The sequence below is a fragment of the Grammomys surdaster genome, unplaced genomic scaffold (genome assembly GCF_004785775.1).
Source record: "Grammomys surdaster isolate TR1022 unplaced genomic scaffold, NIH_TR_1.0 894, whole genome shotgun sequence".
NCBI classification, from domain to species: Eukaryota; Metazoa; Chordata; class Mammalia; order Rodentia; family Muridae; genus Grammomys; species Grammomys surdaster.
The window spans coordinates 170,666-186,855 of NW_021605313.1; the positions used below are offsets into that span (position 1 = coordinate 170,666).

General features: G+C 40.3%; 1 protein-coding gene across 1 annotated transcript; it reads right to left on the bottom strand.

Annotated features, from left to right (window-relative positions):
• Positions 1 to 4,397: 4,397 nt before the first annotated feature.
• On the bottom strand, positions 4,398 to 5,351 carry LOC114634187 (olfactory receptor 52M1). Its single transcript, XM_028782857.1, has one exon. The coding sequence runs from the start codon at positions 5,349 to 5,351 to the stop codon at positions 4,398 to 4,400; it is 954 nt and encodes a 317-aa protein (XP_028638690.1).
• Between the last annotated feature and the right edge of the window lie 10,839 nt (positions 5,352 to 16,190).

The window sequence follows — 16,190 nt, forward strand, 5'->3', positions numbered from 1 at the left end:
TCATCCTTTCTTAAGATTCCCATTGGTTAAAAGTTTACAAATAAACACGAGCAAATTTTAAAATATGTTTAGTTTTATTTTCCAACTTTTAATTTTTACTCCTCTAATAGGTTTTTCTCTGTTACTTCAGATCTGAATCCAAATGGAGGAGAATGTATCTTTGTATCTGCTTTTATTGCATCTCACTGATTTTTATCATTCAAATTTTTGTTTTGTGATGTGTTGGTTTTTTTTTTTAAACAGGGCCTTACCATTAGCTCTAGCTAGCCTAAAATTCACTATGTAGACTAAGATAGCCCCAAACTCCATAATTATAGTATAAAACTTCATTTAATTTTGTAATACCTAGTTCATGATTTTTCAACAAATAGGGACTGCAGTGCTATTAATAGTAACAATGGATGTGCCCATACTATAGTCAGGAAATCTTTGAGGGTTTATTTGTCTCTCAGTCCTCAAGTCCCCCCAGAAAATCAGTCATGCACTTCCCCCTTGGCAGACCATATGGAACCACACAGACACCTGTCTTAGTTTCATTTCTTGTTGCTATAATTATATAGCCTGACAAAGGATCATTTAGCTCACAATTGCACATTATTCAGTTAGCTGGAATATTCTACAGATAACTGTTAATTACATTTGATGTATCATGTAGCTTAACATTGAAGTTTCTTTGTTGGTTTCAGTGAGAATTAAATCTTGAAAGCATCCAGTATTATTGTATAAGCACCTATGTGACATATTGTGATAATTAGTGTTTTATGAAATTAAGAGCCGTAACATTCAACATATATATTTACAATTATTGTTCTTAATATATTTCGCCTTATTAATATATAGTGGCCTTTTGAACTCATAACTTTGATTTGCTCTACTTTTTGAGATATAAAAGCAACCACACCAGTTTGATTTCAGCTTCCATTTACTTGAAAAGTTGACTTTAATCTGTGGGTGTCTTGGCCAGTAAGGTGTGTTTCTTGAAGAAAATAGATATTAGAAATGAGTTTTTAAAAATCAAATCAGCTTGTCTATCCCTTTTTATTAGTGACTTAAGGTTGTTTGCATTTAAGGTTACTATAGAGAGATATTTACTGATTCCTGTAATTTTATTTTTTTGCTTTGGTAGATTATTGTTTGTTTGTTTGTTTGTTTATCACCTATCAGAATTGGGCAATTGCTGGTTTGCTATTGTGGACATGATGGGCGTTGTCCCTAGTTTACATAAAACCTTCAGTGGACATTTCCGTAATCCCATAGTTTGGAGATCTGTAGCTGAGGAGCTGTGCTCCTTCAGTGGAGTCATGTTGTCATGATTTTTCGTATTTCTTGGATGTTTTCTTTTGTTGTTGGCACACCTGTTGGCTTCAATACCTCTTCTAAGTTTTATCTGAGGATCATATGGGCAGGCTACTTTTAAGAGAGGAAAGAAAAAAGAACAAGCAACAATAAAAAGAAAAATGAAAGAAAAATCTTCCCCAGATTTTTCATTTCAAAAATAAAATTAGATAAATGTAAGAAGGTAAAAAAAATGAAAGCAAAGGACCTCTCTAGTAACAATAATAATAATATGACAAAAATTAAAATATTGGTAAGATTACAATGGAAAGCAAAGGAGGAGGCACCAGGGAAAAATAGGAAGCAATGGCAGGAAGATTGCCCAGTAAGGAAATAAAATGTGTAAACAAAATTAATATATGAAAGGTAAAAATCTTAACACAGTAAAATAAAAATACTACTAAAATTGTAATAAAGAAAATGGAAGCTCAAGGAACAAAACAAAATACAGAAGCTAAAGCCAGTGTTATAGAAAACTCAGTCCTAGGAAACTGCAGGCTGTGAGGTACAAGGCAAAGGGAAGATCAATTGGCCACAAGTACTCTTGTCTTATGGTGGTTTATTTTGATATTGAGTCTATATTGAACAAGAATCCAGTCTGTTGGGCTTGTTTTCACTTTAGTAATCTCCTTTCTTTATGGACCACGAGTATACACTTGCTACAATTCTATTTGAAGGCAATGGAATGAGAAGAGTCCCTCATCATCCAGATAATGAAAACCATGGGAGGGGGAGTCCTGGTGCCAACATGAACACATGTTGACAAGGAGACAGCTGTTTGTTGGCACAGATTAAGATGTTGTCTAACCACATGAGCATGATTCCTAGTCACAGTCTTTAGCATTGTTCTTTAAGATGGAGTATCAAAAAGACATTGCATGCAGGGTTAACTTCTTGAAGGCTTGTTATCATTTATACATGTGTCCATGCCCTCACCCTCCAACACACACACACACACACATGCACACATGCACACACAAACACACACATACACTGTGCATATGGCTTATCCTCTGACTATAGTGACCTGCTTACAGTGAACCAGGACCAAACCTTCTCAGGAATGCTCTGTGTCATTTTAAAATCAAGTCACCAGGATTGTGTCCTTTGCAATGTCAGAAATTAGTGTCTCACCCAAGAAGTCCTTCAGTGACTTCTTATTATTCTATGGATTATTCTACTGATGCATAAAACAGCAAAATCAAATATCAACATGAGCAGATTTCCAATCTACTGTCTGTGCAAACGTGCACTTTGATGTTTTTCTTTCCTAGATTTAATATAGGGTTTTGACTGTTTATTGCTTAATTAATTTGATACTATTTTGTTTAATGAATGCTTGTTTTCTCTTAGGTCTATGTTAACACAATTATAAATATATATGTATACAATCTTACACATTTTATAAATATACATATTTATACATAGACATATAGGCTATGTTCACATATACTTTAAGCATCCAAGAGCACCATAGCCTTCGAAGTCACTCTGTCCCAGTGCTGATGGTGTGCCTTTCAATGTAATGTTGTAACTCTGATAAGTTCAACCTCTTGTTTATTTCTTCTTTCATTATACCTGTAATAACTGAACTATGATTTCCATTTCAACCTAAATGAATCATTTTAAATATCCTTTTTATTTAAAAAATATGTATATACAGTTATTTCCCCTCCACAACTCCATTCTCATTCTCTCTCTAAATCATAAAACAAAAAATCAGAACAAGTTAAAGCAAACAAAAAACAGATACCACAATAAAACAAAACATACACACAAAAGAAACATATAGTCCATTTTGTATTGGTCAACTATTCCTGGGCATAGTGCCCTGCCTGGAGCATTGTTGACATTGCTACTCCATTGGAGATCTTTGGTTGACTTCAAGAATTTTTTACTTTATTTTTAGGGCAGGAACCTAGAGACAGAAGCCTAAACAGGGGCCATGGAGAGAAACTGCTTGTTAGATGGCTTTCTTATATAACTCAGAACCTTCTTCCCATCCACAATAGGGCTGCTCCCCCCACATCAATCACTAGTCAAATAAATAAATAAATAAATAAATAAATAAATAAATGTTCCACAGGCTTGCTTACAGGTCAATACAGTGGAGATATTTTCTCAAGCAAGGATTCCTCTCCTTAAATGACTCTAGCTTGTGTCACAGTAAAAAAAAAAAAAAAAAAACACTAGCCAGCACAACTATTTACTAAGTACTGATTCAGTAAAACATAGATGTGTATAACCAATGTGTTATAAATTGCCAGGAATTTATATCCACAGGAATCCTACCACTGGATCAGGGTTCATGGAGTGGTAAGGAATAGTTTCTCTTCCTTGGAGCCTCATGTGATTCAAAATGAGCAAAGACCATAAGAGCAATTGGCAAACACAGTCACTTTCTTATTAAAACAATACCTTTTGTCAACCCATGTCTACACCCTATTGACTATACAATTCAGTCTTCTAAAATACCATGTTGTATTATTAAAATCTGATTTAGCAGCACTTCAGTTGCCAATAGGTAACTCAGGATTTCTCTTTTATGAAGATACGATGACTGTGTAATGAACAAGCTTTTCAAATGTACTTCTGAAAAGATATCTCGAAAACAAACTGAGTACAAAGGGTTAGTAATGCCCCAAAGTATGTTATAAATTCAACCAAAACACTGGGCTAGAGTGCTTAAGTCATTTTACACATGGATTATACAGCAATTTTTACTATTTCCTTAAACATAAAATATGAGCACAAAACCATTATAACATCTTAGAGGTAAGACTTGTGTGAAAATGTGGGATTTTAAAAGTGCTATTTATATGTTGTTCATCTTATTGCTGTTGTTGATTCATCATCACAATCTAAACATCCTCCAGACATAAAAAGATACATATCTTCTACCTTTAGAAGGTTCAGGATTGTGCACTCCTCCTCGATGTTCCTTTGGAACTATAAATGCTGGACCCAGGAGCTCTGACTGGGGTTCGATTTGGGAAACAGCTGTCTATACTTGAATGCCTTCTTCTCTGTGAATTTATATGAGAGAGAAGAGGAAGCAGCAGTTATCTGATCTTCGTTCTTGTCTTTAGGATCTGAAGAAGCCTGTCTCGGATCTGCTTGGTACGAACAGCATAGACAATGGGATTGAGGATGGGGGGAATGAGGAGATAGAAGTTGGCCAGCAGAGTGTGGATTGGAGGAGGCACCTGGTGACCAAACCGATGAATGAGAGAAGAAACAGCAATAGGAACATAGAAAATCAGGATGGCACAGATATGAGACCCACACGTCCCCAGAGTTTTAAGCCTAGCCTCGGGAGTGGCCAACCCCATCACAGCCCGGAAAATCATCACGTAGGAGGCAGCAATGGCCACTGAATCCAGGATCAACACCAGAAAGCCAATGCTCAACCCATAGATATTGTTAACTCTGCTGTCACCACAGGTCAAGGCAACCACGGCCATGTGCTCACAATAGGAGTGGGAGATAACTCGGGTTTTATAAAGAGGCAACCGCAGGCGAATCATAAGTGGTAGGGGTCCAATATAAAGAACTCCTCGGAGGAAGGCAGCCAGCCCCAAACGACCCACCACTGCCTGGGTGAGTACCATGCTATGACGCAATGGATTGCAGATGGCTACATAGCGGTCAAAAGCCATGGCAAGAAAGATGCCCGACTCAACAGTAGCAAAGCAATGGATGAGAAACATTTGACACAAGCAGGCATCCAGGCCAATGTTGCCAGCCCCAAACCAGAAAATCACCAGAAGTTTGGGCATAGTAGAAGTAGACAGAACCAGGTCGATGACAGCCAGCATGCACAGAAAGAAGTACATGGGCTGGTGCAGGCTGCGCTCCACCCTTACCACTGCTAGGATGGTGATGTTCCCCACAACAGCCACCAGGTACATAGAGCCGAAGGGGATGGACAGCCACATGTGCAGGGACTCCAGTCCTGGGATGCCGGTGAGCCACAAAGAGCTGGGTACTGAACATACATTATGAAAAGTGGGCATTGCTACATAGAAATAAATCTCATTTGTATCCCCAAATGTATTTTCCCTTGGAAAGAAAAAAAACAGTATTATTGGGTCATATAATAAACATCATTGAATGTACAGTGCTACACAACTGTTAGAAGAGATCGTAAAATCCATACTACATGGAATTTCAAGTTACCCTGAAGTATCAACATAAACTTAACAAGCATAACCAAAACAACATGTCTGAATGAATGGATGAATTCCCTGATGGTATGATCCTCAATGAGTGATATTTTTGCATCAATAAGTGAATCACCCTGAGGCAAATATGAATTCATTTGGTAACTTATCTCTCCAGATATAATACAGTGTGGCTTTTGGGATCATATTAAAATGACCTGCTAATATCCCTCTAAGAATGTTCCACTAAGGAAGCAGTCTGCTTGTCAAGAGACAATACTGGGTAATGATTGTGTACAGATAGGATCTTATCTGATACTCACAAGAGAACACCTGCATGCTCATGGAGACAAGGGAAGGGATGCCCTGCAGAGGTGCATGATGGGATCCTGAAGTATCAGGATGAACCATAAGCATGGTTACTTAACCCAGGTGGAGTTAGGAGAACACAGGAGGAGCCACTTTTCAAGATCTGGGGCTTTGAATAGAAGAAAAGAACATCATCAAACATGTCTACTAGGAAGAGAATTTGAGAGCAAGTCTCTGATTTCCCTTATTACCCCTATATCTCTTGCTAGTCCCTCATGTTGGCAGGGTCCATCCAGAAACAGGAGAATCTCAACAAGTGTTCACTTTCTAAATGCACCATGCTGACACTTGGTAGGGCAAATAGAGGATACCCAGCCCACAGGGTAAAAGACCTAAGACAGACTCACCCTAGCTATGTCCCTCCCTGACTCTGCACAGTGACTTTAGAAACAAGCTGTGAAGTGCCATTCCTTCCTAGACCAACGGTAGACTTATTTATTTTTACAGCTATTGCTAACACTAAGTCTGTTAGCAATCAGTGTTAGCAATCCCTATGACCCTGGTTGGTGAGCCCATCTTAAGGAGAGGAGTATTAAATCAAGTGAGCTTACAAGACAGCTGTTTTCCTATCAGCACTGCTCCCTGCCATAGACAGCTCTAACTTCTTTGAAGGACTTTGAACATAGTCTTTCTTTTGCACACCGGTATCAGATGAAAGAGATGACGCTTATCACTACTGCATTGGACACAGCTTGCCATCATCATAACAAGGCCTCTAGCCTACAGATTTTAAACATTATTGTGATTTGATTCTAGTTGTATTTCAACAAGAAAAGTTAAATAGTTGATGATTGTTCTCAGATTAAGCCTCAACTTACCATGTAGTCCAGAGAGTCTGACTTCATATCTCAGCTCCAGCAAGTTTTCTCCAAGGAGTGGTTTTGTGAAGAAATCACCCTGTTTCTGTTTGGGCCCTGCCAATATGAAGAATCAGCAGGAGATATAACTGGACCCTCCTGTGTTCTGTTAACTACTCCTGGGTTAAATAGCCACACTCATAGTTCATCCTGATACTTTATAATCCCATCATGCACCTCTGCAGAGCATCCCTTGCTTGTCTCCATGAGCATGCCGAATATTCTCTTGTGGGTATCAGATAAGATCCTATCTGTACAAAATCTTTACCCAGTATTGTGTCTTGACAGGCAAATTGCATGAGAATAATGTGCTATGTTTATTTAAAACACTGGAAAGGTGTTTAAGTGTTATGTTTGCATTGGTGTGTTAAAAAGATTTTCCAGCATCTTATGTGCAGTCTATGAGGCTCCTACCCTCTTGGTCTACTTCCAAGATCATTCCTTCCCTTTGAATCTTACCTTGGAGACTTAAGTATGGGCATGATCTAGAGCTGGCTGCTCAGGAATCCCAGCTATCCTCATCCTCACCAGTTTGATGTCTTCCTGCTAGTCCCTGCTCTTTTTCTTGGTTCCTCATCAGAAGATGCTTTTCCAAGACTGGGTCATGTCAAAAAAAAACCCAGAATTCTATAACTGTTTCAGAGACATTGAACTTATAAACACTCTGTTCAATACTATCGGGAATTCTGTCAGCAGTGGTGGAGTTGCTCAGGGTCCAGTGCAGAAAGATAATACCCACATCTGTCCCAAGAGGATGAACAGGGAATCTGGCTGTAATCACACCTCACTCCACTGTGCCATGACCACTCCAAAGTGAGGAAGGGAAGAATAGACCTTCCAGGTCGTAATTTCTTAGAATACATGGCCTTGCACCCCTTGTCCTGGCCTCCCTGAAGCTGGCACATATATTCTGTGTATATGTGTATATGAAGAAATCAAAAAGTTTTCCCAAAGTAGAAATGAGTCTTCTTAGACTCAGAAGAGATTGGAGGTCCATATTTATGAACGTTGTAAACCAAAAGTTTTATACCTTTACTGCATTTAGGAGAGGGTGGTAAAATCCTGAATTAACACTAAGGTATATCAAAGGACAATGCCACAGAAATAGAGAGAGACTTTCCCCCATGTCTGGTTTACATTATATAGGAGGAATCATGTATAATCATAAAGGAGATGTTCCACTCCATGCTCACTTGTATGCACTAACTCTACAAAACCTGCCATTCCTCACAAACAAGTATAGCCAACCTGAGGAAGCAGTTTCTCTGAGAGTACCCTAATTGGGTGTTTATGGGTTATGAGACATCATGCTGTAAAGTCTGGGGCAAAAAAGTCTCCAAAGCTCCAAAACATTGAATCTGTGTGACCTCAGGCTGTTCCAACTCTTTTTCTTCAAGTAGAAAATTGGAATATTCACATCCTGTGTAGTATTGTAACTTAGGTTATTGTATATAAAAGTTGGTGAAACAAACATACTTAAACAGCATTATCCCCATCAGTAAGATTCTTTCTGCATCGTTAGGGCATGTTAGCTCTCAAGATCCCAGCAGACAATGGCTTCCTCTTTCAGACCAGAATCCAGTAAGTTAGGAAAATATAATACAGTGCAGTCATTACAGAGAGGACTCAGGCTCCTCCACTCGCCATGGCATCCTGTAACTACAGAACCTCAGAAGAAGGTGGGGAGTTTGCAACCTGCTTCACTCCAACCTCAAACTTTACACTCTGCATAAAATTGCCCAAGAATATGCATTCTTCTTGGGTCTGCATGCATGGATATGTTCTACCCTCAGCCAAGTAAAGAAATGTGAACATTATTCCACACAAGTTCTTATGTAGCTTCTGAGTCTTAGTTCATCATTCTGACCTCAGATACGTGCACACTACCACTGGTAAAGCTAGTTCACCAGCTGAGCCTTGTATAACTGAGTAATTTTGCATTGTATTCAAGACGCTTTTAAGACTGTAATAATTGGCATATACCATCTTGAAACCTTCTAATCGTCCCAATTAACAGAAAATGTGTACATTATATGTGAAGAACTATATTAAAAATATTAAATTTCCTCCATAAAATGGTCTTAAACATATATATATATATATATATATATATATATATATTAAACATATTTATATACTCATATAAATATTTTTTTTCAAAAGATGCCTACATTCAGCCCAGGAGTGAGAAGCAAATACCGTCATTTTAACCTTTTTCAGGAGAGGGCACTCAATGTGAAAACATGATGACAGCAGGAAAAACAGTGTGTTCTAAGGAGGGTTTTCTGCACAGAGCAGGGCAGTTGCACCCAAGGAGTTCACTGCAGTTGAGAGAGCATTCATAAGACCCATGCAAGCTTGAGCTACATAAAATCACAATGTGGAGAGGGAAGTAAACACAAAACTCCTCCCCTCCCCTGTAATTTTTTCTTTGAGTTTGTTTGTATAGTGGATTGTATTAATAGATTATCATATATTGTACCAACCTTGCATCCCTGGGATGAAGCCTACTTGTTCATGTTCTAGAATCTTTACAGGCAATGGGCATCTCAAAGGGTTAGCAATCACTGCTTTTGAAAAGAGTCAGGTGTGACGTGAGTGTAATCGTTTCGCCAGCAAGAACGCACGCGGACACACATCAGGATCCTTCCGCAGCAAAACGTTTATTCCAAAACAAAATGGTGGAAAAGACCCCAGGCCCGGAAAAAGCACTGTTTATATACCCTTAGAGCGGTGTGCTCACCTTTGATTGGCTGCTTACTCGTTGCCCACCAAAACGTCCTGGGATGGGCTGAGACTTTGGCGTGCTTTTACCATAGCACATGCGCAGTTTACTTGTTTACTAGGAAGAATATCGGGTGTCAGTGCCATCTTGGAATGGCGGATTTTGTCAGCGCAAGCCGCGGCTTCCTACATCTCCCCCTTTTTTGTTTGATTGCAGAGGGTGGTAGTTGAGATCCCTGGGAAGGTTTCATAACTCCCATATTTGGGGGTCTCACGGCAGGTCTGAGTCTCTTTGGAGGGCGGTGCTCAAACTCTTACCTGTCACTGGGTCAGCCTCCCCACCCGGGGCTGCCCTGTCTTAGGTGGCCGAGGCTTATCCGTCTGCTCCGTTATTGCCTTACCAGACCTACTATCCGTGGAACGAACACCTTAGTGGGCAGGGACTGCGTATAGATATGTTTGAGGCTTCATACGGTGTCTTTACCAAAAGCCCTTGGGGTACAGTGGCTGAGGAATCTGTCTACTGCCCTTGGCCTGTCTGGCACGGTACCAATATGACTCAAACTCAAGCCCGATCAAGCAAATTCCATCTTAGGGGAATAAGCGATCAAGGACCAATAGTTTAAGACGGTCTCCCTTACCCTACCAGGTGCAATGGAAACAAGTCCTCTGGGTGCAAGGGCTAAGGGAAACAGAAAGAGATACAAACACCCATCCCTGTGCAATGGAGTCATCTCCTAGGGGTGCAAGGGCTGTTTGCCTCAAAATTCAAGTACCACAGCTACACAGACAAGGACCAGTCAGGCTAAAACTCCTCACCGACCCAGTACAATGGGCAAATCCCTTGGGGTACAACGGCTGACGGCCCAACATTTAGCACCACCACTAGTGAGGGGGAGACTACTTATTTTCGAAGCAGTGATAGCCACACTGCAGGGGAAGCCCCTAGTTCTATGGCCACAAGCGCCTGGGCAATAATAGCCTTGTCACGATTTTGTTGAGCTCTGAGTTTGCAAACCAACCAAAGCATGAACACTAATCCACAACATAGGGCATACCAAACAGGCCTACTCTCACCCACTTAAAAAAAAGAGAGAGGAAGAAAAAAGAAAAGCTGAAGAGATCCAGGAGGAGAGTCCCTCAGTCCGAGACAGATCCACGCGTCGAGTTGATGGTCACCACAGCTGCTCTCAATTTTTGAGTGTCTCATCGAAGTTTTCTGACCAATTTCCTGCAAGATATTGAAACAATTTCCTGGACAGATTAGCTACATTATGTCTGACTGGTATGGGTTTTGGAAAGGCAGATAATATGGTCTATCATTGTTCCCCCGATATACTAGGAACCTGTATCCCTTGGATCAGCACGAGGGCTGTCATCAGAGTTTGGAAGGTCCACCTGGGTGTCATCTTCTAATATCGCGAGTCGTCGCGTCAGTCGCTCTGGTAGCCAAAACTGGTTGTCTTCTTCCTGCGGAACAACACAAACCGCTCCCCCTCCTGGCTTTTATTAAAATAGGATCTGGGCCTTTCCATTGTCCGGTCAAGATGTCCTTCCATTTGACCATCTCTTTTGGCCTGTCAGGCTCTAAACAGTGACGGTCAGCAGCCGAATGGCCCTGACTGTCCAGATTTTAAAAATTGAGGGTAAAAAGTATCATTATCTCTAACTCCTGGCCCATAAGCTGTTTTGAATTTCTTTTGAGTCTGAGGCTGACACCTCCCTAAGGAACAAGCAAGACAATAAACAAATTCTAGAAAACACCCTTTTAGAGGCAGGTCAGGACAAAAGGAGTGTCTGAAATCCAAGCTTCTGCCGCACCCACTCTGTGTATAGCCTTAATTTAAATATAAATGTTTTTAATCTTGGCCTATATCCTGAGGCCTGGACCAAGGATTATCTTTCCTGCACCAAGGACAAGTTTGTCAGGTAACCTTGGTCACCTGACTGTTGCTCAAGCCTCTGTTCCTGGGACAGTCACTTTAAAAACTATCTAAAATTTCACATTTAAAACACCCCCCATCCCTATGGCTCTGTGCAAGCTATGGCCAGATCCTGATTGTATGAGGGTGCAATTTCATCGCAAAGACGAATGTATCTAAGTCTGTCTTTGCTTGTATGGTCTGAGAGCTGTGTAGGCAGTTCAACCTGATTAACACTGCCTTCACACTGACCTTCTCGTAGAAGCATGTTGAGATCTCAGTCTACGTGGCTGTCTGAGCATTCATCATGGCACTATGATTTTTACTAGTACCACTCCAATCTGAGCTCCAAATCAAGTAATCTCTTCTTGACAAAATAGCCAACTCTGCTCTATCCTCTTCTGAACCATAAACATGGATGAGTCAAAGAATTCCAAACTCACAATTGAACTGCCAACTGTAGCCAATGGAATACTGGCAGTTTAACTAAGTTTTTAAATTTCTTTTGTAACATTAGAGTGTAACCATAATTTTGAGAAGCAAAAGCAAAACCAATTTAAACAAGCTATTTTCTCTAAAATCAAGACCAAGTAGATTACCTTTATGTTACAAAGTTTTGCTGCCAATTCGTATATATGAGTGCATGAAGCAGCTTTTATTATCTCATTGAAGGGATACTGTTTTAAAATCTTATTTTTTATACACCTGGTTTCTGAATGACTCTAACCCTGAGTTAGTTTTACGCCAACTTTCTGTTACCAAAGTTGTAAATTTCTAATCACACTCAATAATTTAAGCCAATAGTCTATAACCAAGACATGTAGAACATTTTTATACTTTTAAAACCAATTAGAAACAAAATGAAATGGCTACATATCTTATTTTTAGATCAAATAAAATTTGTTGCTTTTTCTAGCTGTAATTTCAAGAGAAAAGCACCTTGTCACAGAGATTTTTCTAGGACAAAACAACTCTTAGCTTCCTTATAAAACCCAAAAAGCTACTGGTCTCTTTTAAAAGCAGCTTATGTCAACAATCAATTCCTGAAAAGGCTCTTTCAGCTCAGCTCAACTCTTAGCTACAGGTGTAGGGTAGCTTATCAGCCTCTGCTGTGTAAATTAAGACTGCCTTTAAAACAAAGTTAAACTAGCCCAAAGGTTGTATCAAGCAGTTTTAACGATCTTTTCTTTTCAACATGCAACAAACACAGAACATTTAGACAATGACACAAAAAGCAAACACAAACACGTGGACGTTGGCGCGCCAAGGACAGACAACAAAGAAGGACATCTAAGAGCTAAATAAAAAGGAATTCAGGACATCTCCCGAATTCTCTGTTTCTTTTCTAGATAAGCTCTGAAATAGCCTTTTCATTCTTTTTTGTTGACACAGCTCAGAGAGAGGACACCTGTATTTCTAAAACCTTTTCTCTCTCTCTCATATTCAAGATGTAACTTTTTATCTCGTTCATTGGAGATGTAGCAGGCAGCTATTGTAACACCTCAGTACCCTGTTTTTTTTTTTCTTAGTATTCCAATTCCTTTTAACCCTGCTCTTTCCACCTGAAGCAGTTCTTTCCTCTTCAGAGGAAGTTAGCTCCTCTGACTCAGAGCCACCAAGCCCCAAAACCTCCAGCTCCTTTACCGGATAAAGAGATTTTCTTTTGGGGGCTTCTCTTTCCTTCATTTTTAACTCACCCAAGGGCGTGTTTTCCCTTATCTGTCGCTTCCGAGTACTGAGCGTTTCGGAAAGGGTCTGTTTACTTCGGCATGCCTTCTGAGTTCCCTTTTTTCCCTGAACTCTTAAGCGCTTCTTTCCCTCTGTTTCTGACATGTGGCCCTGTAATCCGTCTAGCACTTCCTGGCCCACCGCTATAGTCGAGTGGCATTTCTCATCCCGCAAAACCAGAAGGAAGAGTACGAACGCCACTAGCACAATAGCGAGAGCTTCTAGAGTTCCTGCCAACTGGGGAGGGAGACGAAATAAATCAAGTCCAAACATGTCTCTCAGAGCTTTACCTTGTCCTGCGATTCTGGATCTACTCCACGAGTGGAGGGTCTTCTCAAACAGTGCCGGCGACGGTGAATTCTCCCGGGTTTCGGCACCAGCTGTGACGCGCAGGTAATTGTCTCGCCAGCAAGAACGCACGAGGACACACATCAGGATCCTTCCGCAGCAAAACGTTTATTCCAAAACCAAAATGGAGAAAGACCCCAGGCCCAGAAAATGCACTGTTTATATACCCTTGGAGCGGTGTGTTCACCTCTGATTGGCTGCTTACTCGTTGCCTGCCAAAACGTCCTGGGATGGGCTTAGACTTTGGCGCGCTTTTACCATAGCACATGCGCAGTTTACTTGTTTACTAGGAGGAATATCGGGTGTCAGTGCCATCTTGGAAAGGCGGATTTTGTCAGTGCAAGCCGCGGCTTCCTACAGTCAGGTTTTAATCAAGTTACTTTCTGTTATGAATTCTCTCAGATGCTCTGGGTTCCCCTCCATCTTGGTATATTTTGCAACTGCTTTGAAGACTGGAAGAAAAATAGCTCCATTGTCCCTACAGAATAACAGAAGGACTCAGGTTCCTGAGATAAAAGGTAGTTATTTTACTTTTCCCTCAGTTTGTTTTCTCCAAACAACCTTGTTGCAGAACTCAGCTTCCAAACCAAAAGTGAAAATGTGTTGGTCAAGCCAACATGGAAATGCCAAAACATAGGACATAAAATTTGATTTCAAGTTTATAACCTCATCAGTAGGCTTAGTGTCAAATTATGCCTCAAACTGTCCACTGGTTATTTGCAATTCTGGAGGAAAACAGATTTTAAGTTTGCTAGTCCAGATCCTAACTTGGAAATATGGGAGGAGGACAAATATAATTTTATTGATTTGCATACATCTCCAAAGACAAATGATTCATTTTCTCATCTGTGGATGGGATTCTCAAAATGCACAGGTAAAGAATTTTTCTATAACCTTCCTCTCTTGGGCAAAAGACTGAATATTTAAGCTCTGGGATCATGCAAAGCTGGATCCCTGTTCATTCGCATGAAGGAAGTGTTCCGTCACATGAAGGGCTAAGTGAGGCATAGGGTAACATCTATCATACTGACACTTCTAGTACTTGGCATCTCGTAGCCTTAATTTTTCTCTCTCCTCATTCCATCCTTGGCATTTTCTTCTTTTCCTTGGGATTCCAAGGATGGCATACCGTCCTTGGAATTTCACTACTTTTGTGAGTTCTCCAACATCCTTATAATTTCCTTAGACCCCTAGAAGCTACCTCTGACCTTTGGAACCTCCCCTGCTGTATCCATCCTTACCTTTACAGGACTGTAGTGTAGCTTAGTGATAGACAGCATGTTGGCAGGCACAGGGTCCTGGTTCAGTCTCCAGATTAGAACTGGAAAGAGATTGTAAGACTCTCTGCTTGTACGCATGTCGCATCCCATAGAGAACGATCTTTACAATTATTTTCTGAAATCATCTTCCCATTCTCACAAATAAAAATGCAGAGAAAAGGGAAAAAATAATTTTCAAAACTAATAATATTTGCTACAAATTCTTTTGGAATATTTAAGTGTTTAACTTCAATAAAAACAAAAGCAAAACAGTATCTCTAAATAATTTTACTGGCTACAAATTCCTTTCAATTACAGAAATGTTTATACTCCATAAAAATAAAAGCAAAACAATGCCCTTTTTCTTATCTGTAAAAGGTAAATTTTTCATCAGGGACATTTGTCAGATGAGTTTACTTGATGCTTTTGCACATAGGCCACAGAAATTCCTTAGGGAAGAAACCAAAACAGAGTTCATGATGTTGTGTGTAGTTTTTTTAATTTATTTATTTTTATTGGATATTTTATTTGTATTTCAGATATTATTCTCGTACTCCATTTTCCCTCTGCCCAGGAACCCTCTATCCTATCCCCCCTCCTTCTGCTTCTATGAGGATGTGCCCCACCTACACCCCCCAACTCCCACCTCACCACCTTCGAATTTCCCCACACACAGTATCCAGCCTTCATGGGACCAATGATCTCCTCTCCTGCCTATGCCCAACAGGACCATCCTCCCCTACATATACAGCTGGAGCCATGGGTCCCTCCCTACGTGCTCCCAGGCTGGTGGTTTAGACACTGGGAGCTCTGGTTGGTTAGTATTATTGTTCTTCTCATGGGGTGGCAAATCCTTTCAGATCCTTCAGTCTTCACTCTAACTCCTCCATTGGGAACCCCATGATCAGTTCAGATGGTAGCAGATGGTGAGCATCTGCCTCTGAATATGTCAAGCTCTGGCAGACCTCTAAGGACACAGCTATATCAAGCTCCTGACATCCACATAAGGGTCTACCTTTGGTGATTGCACATGGGATGGATACCAAGGTGGGATGGTGTCCATTGGCCCCTCCTCCAGTTTCTCTCCCTCACTTTGTCTCCACATTTGCTCCCTTCAGTATTGTGTTACTCCTTCTAAGAAGGACCAAAGGACCCCGACTTGGTCTTCCTTCTTCATGAGCTTCATGTGGTCTGTGAGTTGAATCTTGGGTATTTCAAGTTTCTGGGATAATATCCACTTAGCAGTGAGTGAATACCATGTGTGTTCTTTTGTGATTGGGTTACTTCACTCAGGATGATATTTTCTAGTTCCATCCATTTACCTAGGAATTTCTCAAATTCATTGTTTTTAATAGCTGAGTAATACTCCATTATGTAAATGTAACACATTTTTTGTATCCATTCCTCAGTTGAAGTACATCTGGGTTCTTTCCAGCTTCTGGCTATTACAAATAAAGCTGCTATGAACATAGTGGAGCATGTGTC

Coding starts and splice junctions, on each gene's coding strand:
- LOC114634187 (XM_028782857.1), bottom strand. CDS start 5,351: ATGCCCACTTTTCATAATGTATGTTCAGTACCCAGCTCTTTGTGGCTC.